Below are 20,251 nucleotides of genomic sequence, written 5' to 3' on the forward strand. Positions count from 1 at the left end.
CATAGCAACATAATCTTAGATGATACTAACAAGACATTGTCATTGTTATCGTCATCATACATCACATCATAAAAAATGCTAAAATCGTTTACATAAAAATCTCACACAAAAAAAACAACTAACCCTCTTCGCAGACTTCCTAGAACGGCGGCGTATATATTTGGGGGAGGGGGTGACGCGATTTCGACGGGCCAAGGTTCTCTAATACCGACAAGGGAGTTTCGCTGCCGAGGGAGTTATGTCGCCGCTCGAGGGTCAACTCCCTTGCCGGTGTTCAGGAATTATCGGTCCCCCAGGAAAATCGGTCCCCAATCCATGGTGGGCGTGGCCTAGAAAGTACGAAGGCCCACAGTGCCAAAGACATAGATATCATCCACAAACACTGTCTTTGAATTGAATACTTAATGCCAAATGTATGAATGGTAAGAAGGTGGGACGGCCATTGTCCACAAACACAAATATTAAATATGAACGTTTCATCAACAAAAAGTATCAGTTTTTGGCCATTGCAGGGACACATTTTCCCGGGATAGCCAGGATTTCCAGTCCCCTCATAGGAAAGTCAACAACTCTTCTCCTAGTAGTGATGCATTTGAAAAAAATACTTTATTTTTAAATTACTTTAACTTGAGTTGATGCTCTTAACACAAAAATATAAACGTTTCAAGAGCAACAGTCTCTGCATTTGTCCATTGAGGGAATTCAGGGGAAGGGGACTCATTTTCCCGGGGTAGATCTAGCCGGGATTTTCGGTCCCCTCATAGAAAAGTCAGCAACGCTTCTTCTGATGAACTTGGACGCTTCTTTGTCAACTTCAAGGCGCTTATATGAAGATTTAACACAACTATAAAGGTTTCCAAGCAAAAAGTTTCAGAACTTGGCCATTGAGGGGATTTCAGGGGAAGGGGACACATTTTCCCGGGGTAAATCTAGCCGGGATTTTCGGTCCCCTCATAGCAAAGTCAACAACGCTTCTTATGATGGACATGGAAATTGTTTGTCAACTTAAGGGACACTTCTCTGAAGAATTAGCACAACTATAAACGTTTCAAAAGAAAAAAATCTCAGGATTTGGCCATTGAGGGATTTCAGGGGAAGGGGACACATTATCCCGGGTAGAACTAGTCGGGATTTTCGGTCCCCTCATAGGAAAGTAAAAAAAACGCTTCTTATGATGGACTTGGAATTTTTTTTCAACTTGGAAACGCTTCCCTGAAGACTTAATACAACTATGAACGATTCAAAAGCAATATGTCTCAATATTTGGCCATTAAGGGGATTTCAGGGGAAGGGGACATATTTTCCCGGGGTACCCGGGATTTTCGGTCCCCTCATAGGAAAGTCAACAACGCTTCTCCTGATCCATTTGGAATCCTGTTTTTCAACTTGAAGACGCTTCTCTGAAGACTTAACATAACTATAAACGTTTCAAAAGCAAAAGTTTCAAGATTTGTCAATTAAGGGAAGGGGACACATTTTCCCAGGCCGGGGTTAAGCCGGGATTTTCGGTCCCCTCGTACGAAAGTCAACAACGCTTCTTCTGATCCATTTGGAACCCTGTTTTTATACTTAAGACACTTCTCTAAAGACCTAACACAACTATAAACGTTTCAAAAGCAGACAGTCTCAGCATTGGACCATTGTGGGGATTTCAGGTAAAGGGGACACATTTTCCCGGGCCAGGGGTTAAGCCGGGATTTTCGGTCCCCTAATGAGAAAGTCAACAACGTCTCGTATGATGTACTTGGAAACCTGTTTTTCCACTTGGAGATGCTTCCCTGAAGACTTGACACAACTATAAACGTTTAAAAAGCAAGAAGTCTCAGCATTTGGCTATTGAGGGTATTTCAGGTAAAGAGGACACATTTTCCCAGGCCGGGGTTAAGCAGGAATTTTCGGCCCCCTCATAGAAAGTCAACAACGCTTATTATGATGAACTTGGAAACCTGTTTTTCAACTTGAAGGCGCTTATCCAAAGATTTAACACAACTATAACAGTTTCAAAAGCAAAAAGTGTCAGCATTTGGCCATTGAGGGGATTTCAGGTAAAGGGGACACATTTTCCCGAGCCAGACTGGCCGGGATTTTCGCTCCCATCATAGGAAAGTTTTTGGCTGTGTCAAGTCTTCATAGAAGTGTCTTCATGTTGAAAAACAGGTTTCCACGTGCATCAAAACAGACTTTGTTGACTTTCCTATGGGGGGACCGAAAATCCCGGCTACCTTTGCCCGGAAAAATGTGTCCCCTTTAACTGAAATCTCCTCAATGGCCAAATGCTGAGACTTTCTGCTTTTGAAACGTTTATAGTTGTGTCATATCTTCATAGAAGCGTCTTCAAGTTAAAAAACAAGCGCCCAGGTTTTCAAAAAGACAAAATGTTCACTTTCAAATGAGGGGACGGAAAATCCCGGCTACCCTTGCCCGGGAAAATGTGTCCCCTTTAACTAAAATCCCCTGAATAACCAAATGCTGAGACTTTTTGCTTTTGAAATGTTTATAGTTGTGTTATGTCTTCAGAGAAGCGTCTTCAAGTTGAAAAACAGGTTTCCAAGTTCATCAGAAGAGACGTTGTTGACTTTCCTATCAGGGGACCGAAAATCCCGGTTTTATCCCGGCCCGGGAAAATGTGTCCCCTTTACCTGAAATCTCCTTAATGGCCAAATGCTGAGACTTTTTATTTTTGAAACGTTTATAGTTGTGTTATGTCTTCAGAGAAGCGTCTTCAAGTTGAAAAACAGGTCTCCAAGTGCATCAGAAGAGACGTTGTTGACTTTCAAATTAGGGGACCGAAAATCCTGGCTACCCTGGCCCGGGAAAATGTGTCCCCTTGAGATGAAATAGCAAAATGGCCAAACCCTTCGAAAAGTTTAAATCAATTTTCATAGAATCGTCTTTAAGTTGAAATTAGGGTCCGGAGTAGACCAGAGGACGACTGTTTCAACTTTACTATAAGGGGACATTATTTGTCGACAATGTCGGCAGTGTAGAATTGTTGTGTTACAGCTTATGTTGTTGTGGGCCTTCGTACTTTTAGGCCACGCCCACCAGTCTCAAATGTGGACCAATGGCAGGAGGGGGACCGATTTTCCCGGGGGGACTGAAAATTCCTGAACACCGGCATTAGAAAACCTCGGCCCGTGTAAGAAATCCCGTCACCCCCCCTCCCGTGCTAGGAAGTCTGTGAAGGAGGCTATTTTTTATTGATCACACACACACGAATACTAGAGACAACAAAAGGGCTACCTTAGTGGGCGGTGGTTGGTTCCCGTATGTAACATCGGTAAACGGTTTCACAGAAGGTGGAAAATGTACACTTGTCTAACGCTTCATGAATTGTACTCTTCTCACAGATCCACCATCTTTAATTGATCACAAAAATACAAAGAAACGGACGTGTCCTCGAACGACCGCAAACTAAGATGGCGTCGGGGTGGCGTCGCGGTGGCGCAGTGGCAGGGTGTTTGGCCCCAGAACCCAGAGGTACTGAGTTTGAATCCGGGGTTGCCTGATTTGTCCCGTTGACGTTGTGCCCGTAGGAAAGGCACTTTACAATTACACGACTTTCCTCACTTCACTCAGGTCTCGGATAGGACGTTAAATGGAAGTCCCGTGTTTGAGGAGAGCCACACCTCAAGCACGTTAAGGAGAGCCACACCTCAAGCACGTTAAAGAACCCAACACACTTATCGAAAAGAGAATGTGAAAAATTAATGTTATCTGTCATATACTTGTATATATAATTATGTGGTCTGGTATTCATAGGGTGGATGGATATTGGGGTGAAAGGTAGGTACGACTCTTTTTTTCTCAACATTTTGTGAATTTCTAGTGCTTTAATGAAGCCTTGTTTCGGTGCATTTCTATATATAGTCTCCTTTAACCAGGCCTAACTGCACGGTCAGCCCAGGACCTGGTAGACTACAACTTAGTCGAATTTACTGACTGTACTATAGTACTCGGGCTTGCTTGACAATGTATACATGTACATATGGCCCAAATTACACTTAAAGTAGACTTTTTACATCCAGAAAAAAAGCTGTAGTCTACTACTGAAGTAGACTACGCTGTGTAGTACTACAGTTAAAAGAACAAGTGTAAATTGGGCCTAAGATCATTTTCCTAACCCTAAGGTAGGACCTGGTAAACCATAACTTAGTCGAATTTTCTGACTATACTATAATACTCGGGCTTGCCTGACAATGTATACATGTACATAACATGTTTTTCTTATACCTAAGGCAGGACCTGGAAGACTATAACTTAGTCAAATTTTGCGACTATACTATAGTACTCGGGCTTGCTTGACAATGTATACATGTACATAAAATGTTTTCCTATACCTAAGGCAGGACCTGGTAGACTATAACTTAGTCAAATTTTGCGACTATACTATAGTATTCGGGCTTACTTGACAATGTATACATGTACATAGAATGTTTTTCCTATACCTAAGGTAGGACCTGGTAGACTATAACTTAGTCAAATTTTGCGACTATACTATAGTTCTTGGGCTTGCTTGACAATTTATACATGTGCCAAGGACCTTGCATGTAAATAAGATATCTTTCCTATGCCTTAGGCAGGACCTGGTAGACTATAAATTAGTCGCATTTTCTGACTATACTATAGTACTCGGGCTTGCTTGACAATGTATACATGTACACAAGATGTTTTCCTAACCCTAAGGTATGACCTGGTAGACTAAAACCTGCCCCTCACTGTAGCACGGCAGGAAGAGCTCCTGTGTCCCGTCCCCGTCCACATCGCCTAGCTGGAACCCGTTCCCGATCACACCGTGCCCGGCGTGAAAGGACGTCCGCTCGTACCTGAGAAAAGCGCGGGAACAGAAGAACTTTTAAATTATTGCGCGACAATTGTAACGGGTACAATGTATGGCAATTAGTAGATACATAACAATCGACTATTTCTAATATTTAACAATTTCAAAGAACTTATCTATAACATGAATAACAATCGATCTAATGGCTAAAACAGTATACAATGTAATGATGACGATGATAGTATTCTGTGTCAAAAATGTAAAACAATGTCTCGTTATTGCATTGAGTTGTATATAAATTGGCCTACATAGATATATGAACAGGGCAGGACAATATCATATTGAATTTAATATCTCTGTCTTGTTATGCGGCAGTTTACCGGAGTTACATACAATCGATTTAAGCACTTTCTGCCATGATTTGTATTTTTTATATTATTCATATTTGTTAATTGACAATTAGGCAAAAAAGTCAAATTTTCATGACAAGCCATTTCCTCCAAATCTCCAGTTGTGTACAATAAATCACGAAAACCTACAAGTACAATCAGTAATTCAAAGTGTGAACAATTTTTAAAATGTTCCAGTTTTACATTGTGTAGTGTACCGTCATTGTGTTGATGTAGATCTATCATGATATTCGAAAGAAGTGATAACAGTCTACTTCTTGGACTGGTATATAGTTTTAGTTAAAATCCTCCCACACCATTATTGATGTATAGGGCGGTGCCCATCTCCGTTTTATAGCCCTGGGCCACACTGTTGTTCAATCACTGTAGCAGGGGGCTAGTCCACTGGCAGTGGAGTGTGTTTAACTTCCATACTGTTTCACAAGTATGTACCATATTTATAAAGTCTTTGGGATGACACAATGCGCCTCTTGTCCAGAGGTGTCCTACCCGGCAACGAACTCGGGCCTTCTGGTCCAAGTAATTGGAACCAGATGAGGTGAGAGACAAATGCGCAGACGGTAACGTTATATAGTTTAATAAAGTGTAATTCTCAGTGGTTCCTTACATGTTGGATAATCAATATTTGTATTGAATTTAGATTGAAGAACGGCATCTAGCGGAATTTAAGGAAATTACATCATATAGTTGCACATACAACGCTCCGAGACTTTGTCGCCAGTATCATAGGTGTTCTCAGAAACGAAACCTAACAGTTTGCATAGGCCTAGTTTTACATAGGCCTAGACATCGCAGAGTGGATGTACCTTAGCCTGGCCGAAAGGCTTACTGCTGCAAGAAACAGACGAGCCTGGAGTCAGATGTCCATTTTCATTTCTACCTTGTCCCCCCAACGACCCGGAGGTCAAGGGACTAGGTAGGTAGGTAGGTAGGTTTGTAAAAAAAGTGTACCTCCAATCCGTGGGGCTCTGACTGGCCGGTGAGAGGATGTAGGCATGTCCGTCGTCGTACCCCGACACAAGGATAGAAGGCTTCCCTGTGCTGATGTGGAGATATAACAGAGACGTTATTATCTCATGATAGTAAGATGATAAACACACCAGATATGACGGGGAGGAGATGGGTGGGTTCAGGCCAGTGGATGGATCAGAAATGGACATTAAAAGGGTGCAAACAAACACCTTCACGCATACGGAGAAACACGAACACATACACACATACACGCACACACACATGCACCAGGTACCCGCACACATACACACGCGAGCGCACACACACACACACACACACACACACACACACACACACACACACAGAGAGAGAGAGACACACACACACAGACACACACACACACACACATGCACACATACACACAAACACCAAAAAATGTCTCAAAATCCAACCCTTAAAACGATTACGGGGTAGAAAACGACTGGATACGACATAGTGTTCACGGAGTGGGGGGAGGGGGTTATGCTTAGAAAAAGTCCCTTATCAACTTGCTAAATGGGCAACAACTTCTGGACATTGTTAAACCTTTAAGAAGGAAGAATGCTCTGTGTTCCTCTCACCTATTCGCTACAAAAGAGTTCTGGACATTGTTAAACCTTTAAGAAGGAAGAATGTTATGTGTTCCTCTCACCTGTTCGCTACAAAAGGGTAGAACGGGACGGCGAACCCAGGCGACCCTTTGCCCTGTTTGAACAGACCCGGGACGCTGAAACCGTCCGAGATGACGCGTCGTTCCCAGGGTCCCTTCGTGACGTCATCGGGGATCTCGTACACAAGCACCGTGCCGTTGTCAGGACTAGATATTGTAGACAGTGTTATTGACAGAACGTATGTAAGTCCATGCTCATTTGATTATATGGATAACATCATCTGGGCACCCCAAAACTAATGCGTGTGCGCAAAAAAAGGCGGACCAAAAAAGTTGCCTTCATTATGAAGTCTAAGAGACCAGGAAGGTTGAACAAATTACTGAACACACAAGAAATGGTAAACCAACAGCACATTTTTAACTTGGTTATTTTACGTCTTCTTCTTTGAATCTGAAAAAAAATCAGAATCAAAATAACCTCAAGCGTAAATGACACAAATGTTAACAAATCCTAGGAAGTAACAAGTATTTAGCAACAGCCATTTTAACGGACCGTACACCTATTCTGACCTGTTAACTGTGACCAGAAGATCCAGCTTGCTGTCGCTATTCATGTCAGCGACCTGTGAGTAGCAAGTAGAATTTTTTATCAAAATAAAAAAAGTCGACATAACATAAACAATAACATAATATCACAGGAGTGGACTCAAGAAGGCAAGGATATGCACATAATTTGTATTTCAGGGCCGAGTCACAATTAGTGTCCGATACTTCAACTTCAACTTACGACACGACACGACAGCAAAATGACAGCATTCGTGGGTGTGTCGTAAAAAATGCAGCTGTCTTGTAGCTGAAACGGTTGCCTTAGATCCTTGTTGAACAGTCTCACTAGAAATCGTATGACAAATGACAAATGTGACAGTATTTCGTCAGTTAGGGTGTTGTCCTTAGTGCTGAATGAGATTCTGGTAGACACAAAGGCTATATTCAAATAGCGCTCCCTAGCACAATCTTCTTCTAAGAAAAAGTGTACGTATTTTGGATCCGTAAAAACGGAGGAATATCTTACGTTTTTGGACTGTTTGTTTGTTTGTCTCGGTGTGTGTGTGCAAGTCTGTTCCAGCTGGCCCGGGTCCTAAGTTGACTCGAGTGGCGGAAAAAGTTGTAACAGTAATAACTGAAAAAGTTCTGTTAATGATTACCTCCACAGAGAAGTATACTCCCAGCTCATCATCTATTGTCTTCGTTCTGACCTTTGTTTCGTCACTCCAATCTCCGTTCTGATCTGAATAAAAAGTGAACACATTTTGTTAGCGCGGTGACTTGCCCTGTACTTGACACCGCCGGCCAGCAAGTTAGGAGAGGGAATTAACTGGTCTTACCTGGTTTGATGGCAACATGAACGGAGTCGGAAGGTTGCGTTTTGATGGTTTAATTAAGAAGAGTTAGTAGTTCACCGTGATTACATATATGCCGCCTGAGTCTACTGACTAATGCAAGTCCCGGTACAGTTCTTGATTGTGATGAAAGCCTCCTCGTGTGGAATCTTGAAGTTAGTCCGAGTTGTATGATTAGTTCAAAGTTCCGAGTGGATGTCGCAGTAATCCAAGTTGAATAGCGATCCAACAATTGTCCATGCATCCTGGCAAGTGCCTCCAAAGTCCAGATAAGTGCCTTCAAAGTCCAGATAAGTACCTTCAAAGTCCAGATAAGTACCGTAAAAACTGGTCAATTCTCCCAACCTTTCTGACCCAGTCCTCTATCCTTTCTTGACTTGTCTTTCTCCTCCCAGTGAAGAGCCTGATTTCTTCCTGCTTGTCCGGCAAGGAAGTCCTGATTTCTTCCCCCTGTGGGAAGCCTAAATCCTTCTTTCTCCCTGTGAGAAAGCCTGTCCCTCTCTTCAGAGTGAGCCTATTTTCTTTCCATGTGCTGAGGTCCCTAGAGTCTATCCTAACACGTGTCCTAGATTTGGCGGGAACTTGCCTGTATCTTATCAACATTTCTAAAGGCGGCAAATTTAAGAAACATTGGCATTTACACATTTTAAGAGCGCACAAAAAGATCTGAAAATACCCAGATGAAATAAAATGAAATGTTTTGCATTTACATTTTTTACCGAAAAAAAGAGCGATGTGTGGAGAAGATAAACACCTTCATCCTTACACTTCCGAGTCCGATTTATAGAAGAATCATAGAAACATTTAAACATTAAACCACCCAACTTGCTTCATAGTAAGCTTTAACCCTTGACCTTTATCCTTTCTTTACATAAGTTTGCAAATGCTAACCTTCTGTCCAGGTCACACACAGCTTCTTGCTGAAGTACCCGGCACTGAAGATGACAGTTTTGTTTTTCCCGCCAACAATCAAATTTGCCGACCGGAAGAACAAATCAGCGCAATCGGAAATGACGTGACCGTTCCAAGATGGCGACAACGCCGGGTAGGACGATGGTTGTTCGAACCATACCAGTTGACTTTTTGAGGACGCTTCTACACCTGCTGGCATTGAAAACAAAAACTTTAACTAAAAAGACACATATATGATCCTTACATTATTGTGACAGTCTCAGTTTATTGCGTATTAGATAATAAATTGTACTGTGATATCATTATCGTTTTCCACTACTGCTTTGAAGCACAAGCAGTATAGTCTTTGTTTAAAAAAGACACTCCTTGCCATACACTTGTTAAAGAGTCTCTGAGCCATGTGATTTAGGCTTTTGTGATGACGTCACCATGACATAAGTCTAGTCCGTCATGATGTACCTCCCCAACCGAAGTCAGGTAGCAACCTAGGTGAAGTGGGAAACTAGTTCATTTCCCAAGGGCACAACATCTAGAGAGGGACGCCGCGAGTCGAACGCATGCCTTCTAGTCCTCGTGTCCGCGAGCTCGAGCCTAGCCACACGGTTGACGCCACACATATACAAACACGCTATGTTTAAAGGCATCCAGAGCATTTTATGAGGCTAGAAACTTGAATAAAAAACTCCAATTTCTAGTCTTTCCTACACATAGTAAGTTTCAAGAACACTATACCACTACATATCGACAGAAGGAGCAAAGATACGATGTCGTTGTGTGGTGAGAATTGATAGAAAATCCAAGCCGTAGTGTCTGATCCTGACTGTCCATCAGAATTAGCGGTTCTGCCAATGAGAGAGTGACTGCATGTCCATCAAATATTTGCATTTTTATGTTTTAATTTTGTATTTCTACGTTTTGACGGAGGTGGGTGGGGCTATGGTATCGGTCAATTTACACTAGGCGCGTGAAACTAAAGAAATCATTATGTAGCTTATTTCTGTGCCGCTTTTGAGCACTTGTAATAAGAAATCCGCACGCAAATGTGGTTAACAGTGGCATTAGATGTCAGTTTCATAAAGATTACAGCAACTATAATATCTCCAGTTTTCAAGCCTCATAAAATGCTCTGGGTTCCTTTAACAAACCGAGTTGATCCAGTGGGTTGAAGTTGGCCCTAGCTGTGATGGCGTCCTTCCTGCCGTCACCGTTCATGTCGGCCCACTCCACTCGGTGGTAGAACCACTCCTCCCCCGAGGCCTGGCTCGAGATCGTCACCGGAGAAACTTCCAGAAAAAAAGGTGACATTGTTGAATGTAAAATTTATGCTTGCGTCATTTTGACAAGGAGAAATAAATGTGCATGGATTTGAAAGAAGAGAAAGAAAAAGGAGAAGAAATTTGGTAAATTCTGACCTCACGTCAGCAAAAAAATCCAAAGCCCTCTATTTAGCGTCGTCTTTGCGCAGTTTGTTGTACAGCGGTTGATTTCATAGCACTTTTCATTCAGCTATTCTAGTAGCGTGTTTTTTTTATTACATGGTGTTTCTTTCTTGATTTATTCATTCATTTCTTGCAATTACTAATACGGCTTCAAGGTCTATTTTAAATAATATATTCTTCTTTGTCATCCGTAGATAGAGACTTTGTAACCTTCTTGTTTCGCCCATCCCTGCAGGAGGTCCACCGACCCGTGGGTCTTTGTCGGAGAGAAGAAGCCGCTAGCAACACTTAGAACACCGGGTTGCTGGAAAACATCGTCTGCAGTAAAGAACAATATACAAAGATATGAAGAGAAGCACCAGGGGTATAGAGTAGATTAGAGTAGCTTAGAGTAGAGTAGAGTAGAGTAAAGTAGAGTAGAGTAGAGTAGAGTAGAGTAGAGTAGAGTAGAGTAGAGTAGAGTAGAGTAGAGTAGAGTAGAGTAAGAGTAGAGTAAGAGTAGAGTAGAGTAGAGTTGAGTAGAGTAGAGTAGAGTAGAGTAGAGTAGAGTAAGAGTAGAGTAAGAGTAGAGTAGAGTAGAGTAGAGTAGAGTAGAGTAGAGTAGAGTAGAGTAGAGTAGAGTAGAGGAGAGGAGAGGAGAGGAGAGGAGAGGAGAGGAGAGGAGAGGAGAGGAGAGGAGAGTAGAGTAGAGTAGAGTAGAGTAGAGTAGAGTAGAGAAGAGTAGAGTTGTTTCAGCCTGATAGGAACTCCGGTTATAGTTTAGGCCGCTCTGTTAGCTCACTGTCATCTCGGGTTATTCCACCATGCGACAAAGAAGTATAGATATGATCTTGATATGACTTCTGCAGAAAAACGCCAAACAATGAAAAATAACGTAACATCAGATAAAAGTATTCATTTGTCTTTCATTTATTGGTTCGGCTGTACATTACACACAGACAGGGCTGGCAAACTAGCATGTTGCTATTAAAAAGGGCTAGCCCTGTTGACAAAGACAAGACAGCACATTCTTAAAGTACATGAGATTTTGGTGGAAATGTTAATAGAGAATGTAGGATACTGACCACCCAGGACGTTTGACGCTGCAATTTTGACATTTTCAGGTGTGCCCTTGCCCTATTTGCTCACTGTACGTTAAATTGTGGCTTCTTCCGAGACAATTTTTCCCCTTTTTCTGTCAATCAAAAATCATTTCGCCTCATTTGTTTGTAGAAATTCATGCAACTATTCACATGATTTGACGATGATCATCTCCGAAACATTTCACAACAATTCGCATATTTTCTACTGTAATATGTCACATTACATTTAAGTTTTTCAGACTCAAATTAAGGTCACATTTATAGAAATTTAGGTGGGTGTAGACAGACAGGTGGAGATATCTGGGTTGCCAAGGAATAAGTAGCAAGTGAAAAAAAATAGTAGCTACTGAGAAGTAGGACAACTTTCCACTTTCTGCTAACGATGTCGCTGGGAAAAAATGAAAACAATAGCACGTATGGGAACAAAGGAAAAGGAAGGGATCTCGAACCAGTTTAGCTCAAATGAACTCAATGAACAGATGAGCTAATCTTCCACTGGTCGTGACAAGGAAGATAGACGCTATATACAGTATTTACAGGTTCATTGTACCTGGGATATTCTCTTAACTCTTTTCGACAAGCACAATGAACAGTGGAGCGCAGCTTAACGTCCCGTCCTAAAGACTGCGACCCTTTCCAGTAGCGTGCATGTCGGGTGAGCGACACAGCCGGGATCGAACCCGGAGCTTCTATAGTTCCCGGGGCAAGATCGCTAACCACTGAACTACGCACGCTACGTCAAGTAACAAAGTTTATATCAGAGTCTCGAGCTCGGCCTACCTGGAACTATGTTCACCTCATTTGGAAAATGAGGACGATTGGTGATGAGACGAGGGCTCCAATTGGCTGGGTCGTCAAGATGGCGGCCAACATCCGGGACATACTGGACGTGGTCTACCGTGAAGGGTACCGAGCTGAAGGTCGCGATCACAAGGTCATAAACTGTCCTGTTTGCGGTGACGTTGGGGACGAGGCGTAGATACGCCGGTTCCGCTATTTTCATGGCTCCAAGAGTCTTCACAGTTACTGACGAGGAAACCGGGCATGCGCAGAAACTAAAGCAGACCAGAAAACTTACAAAGAAAGGCGACGTCATCATCATCTTGACAAGAAATAGTACACTTACTAAAACGAAAAGGTGCACGTCTTTGAAACAGTTTTAAAACGCTGGTAGCTCAGAACACAGTTGCCAGTGCTGAAAAAGATCGCCTCTGTTCTATGTGCCAGATACTGAGATAGGGAGAGTGACCTTTGACCGTTACATCATTTTCTTCGGACTTTGGCATTTTGTCCATCTTCTGGTTCATGCCTCACCATCTATCTCGTACGGTAATCGGCGGGCAATGTTTTTTTGTATCAAGACAAAAAAGACCGGGAATAATTGCGATTTCTAGACTGTCTGTGCTCAACATTTAAGTAGATCCTCGCGGTTTGACTTTCTGTTATTATGACTTGATGTCTGGACGGACATACATTACTGTTGTGTTGAATCACCTTATATATTTGCATCATTAGGTATTTGCGAATTCTATTTATCTGCTTGGCTAGGCTTCTTTATTTTAGTCAACTACCTTTGTTTTCACTTAAATCTTTTGTAGTGATATCATCTTATTCTATGTCGTTGTTCTCTCCCGATGAATCATTGAAAACTGCCGGTAGGCGACATACATATCCTGGTGAAATAAATAACCTAACAAATGTTTGCCATTGTGAGTGTCACAGATGGCCGTATAAACATCATTGTTAAGTTTTAAGCTAGGCCTTTCATAATGTCTAAGAATGTTGAAAAATCACCAGACCAGTTTGTTATGGTTCTTTATTCTTTTTTCCTTGGGTAAAAGATTCTTCCTAAAGCATGCAGCCTACTAGAACGAGCAAACACAGAGACCAAACAGTTTTAAACCCTTTAATCACATCCTGTCAACATCAGTCAGGATAAAATAAGCAAACAAACTACGCTTCCATGGCTTGGCAGATTTATTGAAGCATGTGTAATGCTTAGCGTGTACATATGATTACATTATCAAAACGTCTGACAATTTTTAGCTGTTATTATAACTGCAAAAATAGCTTGTACTAAAATAGCTATGTCCTTATTTGACCAAAATTGAAATATGTAGGGACTGAGAAATAGCAAGAATTACATATTATATAACTAAGTACATCAATGATCATTTATACGAAGATATGGGAAGTACTAAGTGCATCTATGGGTCATAGTTGTCAGTCAGTCAACAGTAGGTCAAGTAAAGATTTAACAAAATTTCCAACATTAAGTAGAACAGTCAGTAACATCAGTCAAATGTAGCTGATAACAATGTAAGACAACAGAGCATGGTTTTCAGATTAACTAGTCGGTGTAGCTCATAAGGTTAGCTAGTCAGAAAGACAGTCCCACAAAGGGGATAAACTGCTAACAGAAATGGCTGTAAAGAAACAATGTCAATTGTGCCAGTGTCAGTATCGATCCGTTCGTTAAGCCAGTCATCAAGTCAGTTATCGGTTTCGTAAGTAAGACAAGAAGTTCACTCAGTAAGTTGCCTATTAGTTAGGTAGAGGTAAGAACGTTTGTCAGTCAATAAGTCAGTTGGGATTCAGTAAGTCAATTTTGAGTGGGGTAGAAGTAAAATGCTTGTTAGTCAGTACGTCAGTTATCAGTCTGTAAGTCAGTTATCAGTCAGGTGCAAGTAAGTTAGGCATCAGACGGGTAGAAATAAGAAAGTTTGTCAGTCAGTAAGTCAGTTAACAGTCGGGTGGAAGTAAGAACGTTTGTTAGTCAGTAAGTCAGTTATCAGTTGGGCGGAATTAAGAGCGTTTGTCAGTCAGTTAGTCAGTTATCAGTCTGGTAGAGGAAAAGACCTTTGTCTGTCGGCAAGTCATTTATCAGTCGGATGGAAGTAAGAGCGTTTTTCAGCCAGCCAGTCAGTCAGTCAGTCTGTAAGTTAGTCTGTTATTAGCCAGGTGGAAGTAAGGGCGTTTGTCAATCAGTAAGTCAGTTATCAGTCAGGTGAAGGTCAGAGCGTTTGTTAGTCAGTAAGTTAGTTATCAGTCGGGTGTAGGTTTTGGGTGTAGGTAATGACGTTTGTCATTAATTTAGTCTGTTATAAGTCTGATGGAAGTAACAACGTTGGCAGTCAGTAAGTCAGATATCAATTGTGTGGAAGTAAGGACGTTTGTCAGTCAGTTAGTCAGTAAACCGTCAGTGGAGGTAAGAAGATTTGTAAGTCAGTAAGTCAGTTAACAGTCGGATGGAAGTCAGAACGTTTGTCAATCAGTTATTTTCTTATATGTCGTGAGGTAGGAAGTAGGAACGTTTGCCAGTCAGTAAGTCACCTATGAGTCAGTAAGTTAGTTATCAAGCGGTAGAAATACGACTGTTGTCAGTCAGTAAGTCGGGTAAGTACCAGTCGGATAGACGCTAGTGATAATGTTTGTCAGTCAGTCATTAAGTATGTCGATGTCGATGGAAGAAAGAACGATTGTCAGGCAGTGAGTCAGTCAGTAAGTCAGTTATTAGTCGGGTGTAGGTAAGAACGTTTGTCAGTCATTTAGTATGCTATCAGTCGGGTGGAAGTAAGAACGTTTGTCAGTCAGTTATCAGTCTGGTAAAAGAAAATACATTCGTCAGTCAGTAAGTCATCTATCAGTCGGATGGAAGTTAGAGCGTCTGTCAGTCAGTAAGTTAGTTGTCAGTCGGGTAAGAGTTAGAACGTTTGTCAGTCAGTAAGTTAGTTATCAGTCGGGTAAAATCTAGAACGTTTGTCCGTCCGTAAGTCAGTTGTCAGTTCAGTTTGCTAGTCAGTCAGTGAGATATCAATTGTGTGGAAGTAAGAACGTTTGTCAGTTAGCAAGTCAGCTATCCGTCCGTGGCGGTAAGAACATGTAAAAGTCAGTAAGTCAGTTAACAGTTGGATGGAAGTAAGAACGTTTGTCCTTCAGTTAGTCACTTATATGTCGGGATTTAGGAAGTAAGAACGTTTGTCAGTGAGTAAGTCATTTATCAGTCGGATGGACGTAAGAGCGTTTGTCAGTCAGTAAGTCAGTTATCAGTCGGGTGAAAGTAAGAACGTTTGTCAGTCACTCAGTCAGTTATCAGTCTGATAGAAGAAAAGACGTCGACCATTGTCAGTCAGTAAGTTATTTATCAGTCGGATGGAAGTAAGAACGTTTGTCAGTCAGTAAGTCAGTTATCAGTCGGGTGGAAGTAAGAACGTTTGTCAGTCAGTAAGTCAGTCAGTTATTAGTCTGATAGAAGAAAAGACCTTTCACAGTCAGTAAGTCATTTATTAGTCGGATGGAAGTAAGAACGTTTGTCAGTCAGTAAGTCATTTATTAGTCGGATGGAAGTAAGAGCGTTTGTCAGTCAATAAGTCAGTAATCAATCTTTTAGAAGTAAGGACGTTTGTCAGTCAGTAAGTTAGTTAACCATCAGTGGAGGTAAGAAGGTTTGTAAGTCAGTAAGTCAGTTAACAGTCGGATGGAAGTCAGAACGTTTGTCAGTCAGTTAGTTACTTATATGTCGGGAAGTAGGAAATAAGAACGTTTGCTTGTCAGTAAGTCGCTTATGAGTCAGTATGTTATTTATGAGTCGGGTAGAAATACCGACCGTTGTCAGTCAGTAAGTCAGGTAGGTACCAGTCGGGTAAAAGTAAGAACATTTGTCAGTCAGTCAGTAAGTAATTTGACAGTGAGTAAATCAGTTATTAGTTTGAAAGTTTTTCAGGCAGTCAGTCAGTCAGTAAGTTAGTTAATAGTCGGGTAAAAGTAAGGGCGGATGTTAGTCAGTAAGTCAGCAATCGTTTGGGTGGAAGTAAGAACGTTTGTCAGTCAGTAACTCAGTTATGAGTCGGATGGATCATGGAAGTAAGAACTTTTGTCAGCCAGCCAATAAGTCAGTTATCAGTCCGGTGGAAGTAAGGAAGTTTGTCAGTCAGTTAGTCAGTTATCATTCGGATAAGAATAAGATCGTTTGTCAGTGAGTAAGTCAGTTATCATTCCGGTTTAAGTAAGAAAGTGTGTCAGTTAGTAAGTCAGATATTAGTTTGAACGTTTGTCATGCAGCCAGTCAGTTATCAGTCGGTGGAAGTAAGAATGTTTGTCAGTCAGTCAGAAAATTATCAGCTGAGTGAAGTACGGAAGTCTGTCATTCAGTAAGTCAGTTATCAGTCCAGTGAAGTAAGTCACTCAGTCCGTCAGTCAGTCTGTTATCAGTCACGTCAAGTCAGTTAGTCAGTCAGTTTGTCAGTTACCAATCGGGAAGTAAGGAAGTTTGTCTGTCAGTAAGTCAGTTATCAGTCGGATGGAATCACAGTCAGTAAGTCAGCTAACAGTCGGATGGAAGCAAGAACGTTACGTTTGTCAGTCAGTAAGTCAGTAAGATAGTTATCAGATGGGTGGAAGTAAGAATGTTTCATCATCAAGTCAGACCGTTTGTCAGTCAGTAAGTAGATTATCAGTCAAAGTAAAAAAGTTTGACATTCAGTAAGTCAATTAGCAGTCGAGTGTAGTAAGTCAGTCAGTCAGTCTGTTATCAGTCACATGAAGTCATTCAGAAGGTTAGAAGTAAGAATGTAATCAAATATGAATGCATGCCATGTAGATAGGGACGCTATCGGTAAGTGAATTAGTCAGTTAGTACGTTAGTAATTTGGCGTTGTTGAAAACACAAAATGCAATCTGTTTCTTGCTATTTGGTCAGTACATGTGCGTACTTGTCTATACGTACTTGTCATTCAGTATTGAAAAACGGTTGCCCAACAAAGCAGTCGAAGTGTTCTCCGTGCGCAAGCATTAGTTAGCTACCGTTAGTCCAGCAAGCTTCCTTGTTCATAAATGTCGCCACACGTCACATGCATATTATATATAGCTGCTAGCTTTCATCAGCTATAGGTATTTCTATTGGTTAGTATTAATCTGTTTTATAGTTCTCAAAAACATTGTGAGAGATTTGTACTTGACCTCTGTTAGTTGGTTAGCTTGTCTTTGGTCACACGTGGATGCTAGTGTTAGTCGTTAGCAATCAGATATCGGTTAGCTTCTCTTCTCTCACTGACAGTTAGTTAATTAAGCTGTTGTTAAATCTATGTCAGGTGGCATGCAGTTTGATTAGTATCCGTTCAATGTAAACAGAATGCTAGTTTTATTAGCCTGTTATCACACACAAATGTTAGTAGGTTACACTATGGTCAAGCCCGTGTTAGTCACTTTGTCTGTTGTCGTCTTCAGTCAAATATAAAGCATATAGTCTTTCTGAAATGCGTTAGTCGGTAGGTTTGTTAAAGTAAAGAAGAAAGACAAAGGGGGTGAGATAGTTCAGTAAAGAAGTACGTAGTCAGTCAAAATATCTGTCAAATAGATTTTCAGTCTAGAATCAATCGTAGATAAAAGAAATCATGTCATGCCTGGGCCTGATACGGGTGTTCCAGACTGTGTGATAACCATCCGTATCACATGAGGTTCTAGAGTTGTGTCACACGGGCTTCCATAGAATATTTCGAATGCATCTCGAGCGCGCCGGTTGCGCCGCCGTCGAAAATTCGAATACCTATACGGCCGTCGAGCGATCATACCCGCGGTCAGGCTGGAACCTCGGGTGATACGGAATACCCCGTGTTGAATTCTATATTTAGCTCCCGCTGCAATTACTTGAGCGTAGATGTAAGATTAATATTTTCCAAGTTCATACGATACTTAAAGATATAAACAGTCTGTTATTTCCTTTCTCAGCTCGTCATGAATATACAGTCTCTTCGTCTACGTCGTCGTCGAACTCGGATTCAGATTCGTCGTCAAAATCGTCAACATCGAACTCGGTTACCATGGTTTCTGTCTGCGCATGCGGTGTAGCGGGCTTCTTCTGCTGCGCAAGGACTGATGGGAGAGTGATGGCGTGACCCGATGAGGGCCGATGGGAAGGGGTTTGCGGGCGAAGCGATGACGTAGGGTTGCCTTGTGTAGGGATTGTGAGGCTATTCAAGTTCTTACCGCCATCTTGTTGGAATGAAGTAACAAGGGTCGCGTTTTTTTGAGACGCACTTTCGAGTGGTGTGACAGTAATGGCGGGTTTCGCCCCCGGGAAAGCTGCTACCAACTGGATCGGTCGAAAAGATGGCCGCCCTCCGTTCACAACAGGTCTCTGCAAAGTGTTGATGAACTGTTGGTCTTTCTTCACATCCAATGGATTCGTAGGTACTAAAAGGTTGGAAGCGGCGTTCGTAGAATCTACAGGAATTACCGAGTCTTGGTCGGTAGTTTTTGGCTTGACGTCCACCTGTTTCGTCTTCTTTCTTTTCTTGAGTTTTTCGTAAAACTTGTAGACGAGGAAAAGTGTTATGAGCACCGCGGGACCTGCCACGCCTGCCAGGATGATGTGCATGATGGGAAGGGCATCGTTTTGCGTCTGGCCTGAGGTTGGACCTGGGATGAAGAGAGAAAGATCAAATGTCAAACCCCTGCACGTTAAAGAACCTAACGCACTTAACGAGCTCTAGAAGAGTATGATGACCTCCCCCCACACTCGGAGGTACCTGAAAAGAATAATCAATGCATCCTCTCTTGACAGCGTTGTCAGCGACAATTTCTTCTTCTTACCTTGGGATCCTCTCAAAAACGTAGGAAACGCCATTTCAGAGAGTTGGAATTTTTTTTTTCCGAGTTGGCGGGGTGCATACCCTGAATGGCCCCAGAAAGGTCGCACCTTCGGTGCTTGTGTCAGGCCTTTGGCGCCTGCTTGTCACAAAAGTTTGTTCTTCAAGCAGAAATTTCAATCGGAGGGCTAGTAGTGGCCGGAATTTCTTACGCTAGCGCTGCCCTCCCTGCACCTCTGCCGCAGAGCGCATGAGGGCGGGGCTATCCTTTCAGAATCGGTGTCGTTGCCCCTCCCTGCGTACCATTCATTCATGGTTTGGCAAATATTTTTATTGCACGGGAGGGAGAGCAGCGTTAAAAATTTGGCCCACTACTACCCCCCCCCCCCCCATCGAAACAGATGCTTGAAGAAAAACAAAAATTTACAAAAGCTTCGAATCCCCACCCCCTCCCCCAAACAAATTCCTGGACACTGTTTCGGATTATAAGTAGCCACTACCAGGTCTCGCGGATGGCTGGGAAAATAGTAGAAATTGGCCAAATAGAGTGAATATGCTTGGGGAGTCGGCTACGGAGAGAAGGTCAATAGGCGACCCACGGATCTTCAGCAGACTCGCTTAGCATACTACTGTAAATGCAGAAATGTTCGCGGTGGTTTTATGTTTGCGGCGGTTTTCGTGGCGACCGTTTCACAGTAGAGTTTCACAGCGAACTTAAAACCGCCGCGAACATTTTCGTCCAATACTGTATCAGTATGTGACTATAGCGCTGCCGCGAACTTAAAACCACCGCAAAAACTCTATTTTCGCCTTAGCGCGAAATAAAAACCGCGCGAACTTAAATGCATTTACACTTAGCCTGACTAAATCGCGCTCCTAGCGGCCGGCCCGACGGATACCGCAGGGGGGGGGGGTCATTAACATCCGCCAGCGAGACTTTGTGTAAACACAGGCTAACTACTTACTCTATTGGCCAATATATTGTATAAGATAGACTACTACATAATATTGTATTATATAGATTGGTTAGCCTAATAGAATG

At 42.2% G+C, this 20,251-nt stretch overlaps 2 protein-coding genes across 2 annotated transcripts in view; both read right to left on the reverse strand.

The window, feature by feature from the left end:
* Positions 1–4,681: 4,681 nt before the first annotated feature.
* LOC136424012 (uncharacterized) lies at positions 4,682–12,626 on the reverse strand. The gene is made up of 9 exons (XM_066412411.1): positions 12,404–12,626; positions 10,752–10,859; positions 10,248–10,385; positions 9,082–9,291; positions 7,996–8,078; positions 7,361–7,413; positions 6,833–6,997; positions 6,142–6,231; positions 4,682–4,826 (listed from the first exon to the last, which is right to left on the reverse strand). Exons 1-9 carry the CDS (start codon positions 12,624–12,626, stop codon positions 4,682–4,684), a joined length of 1,215 nt encoding a protein of 404 aa, XP_066268508.1.
* Positions 12,627–18,303: 5,677 nt separating this feature from the next.
* The window catches only part of LOC136424013 (delta-like protein C), a 31,229-nt gene continuing 29,281 nt past the window's right edge, over positions 18,304–20,251 (reverse strand). The window contains exon 13 of the mRNA XM_066412412.1: positions 18,304–19,039. Coding sequence (XP_066268509.1) covers positions 18,354–19,039 — 686 coding nt within the window. The 3' untranslated portion in view covers positions 18,304–18,353. The remainder of the gene's footprint in view (positions 19,040–20,251) is intronic.

This window comes from Branchiostoma lanceolatum, chromosome 18, assembly GCF_035083965.1.
Source record: "Branchiostoma lanceolatum isolate klBraLanc5 chromosome 18, klBraLanc5.hap2, whole genome shotgun sequence".
Taxonomy (NCBI): Eukaryota; Metazoa; Chordata; class Leptocardii; order Amphioxiformes; family Branchiostomatidae; genus Branchiostoma; species Branchiostoma lanceolatum.

What these genes read in the sequence shown, in the direction of transcription:
- LOC136424012 (XM_066412411.1), bottom strand. Translation starts at nt 12,626, where the DNA reads ATGAAAATAGCGGAACCGGCGTATCTACGCCTCGTCCCCAACGTCACC. An exon ending in TGAGGTGAACATAGTTCCAG is followed by an intron (nt 10,860 to 12,403) that starts GTAGGCCGAGCT and finishes TCTTTACTGCAG; the next exon opens with ACGATGTTTTCCAGCAACCC. An exon ending in GTGTGTGACCTGGACAGAAG is followed by an intron (nt 8,079 to 9,081) that starts GTTAGCATTTGC and finishes CTTTTTATTCAG; the next exon opens with ATCAGAACGGAGATTGGAGT.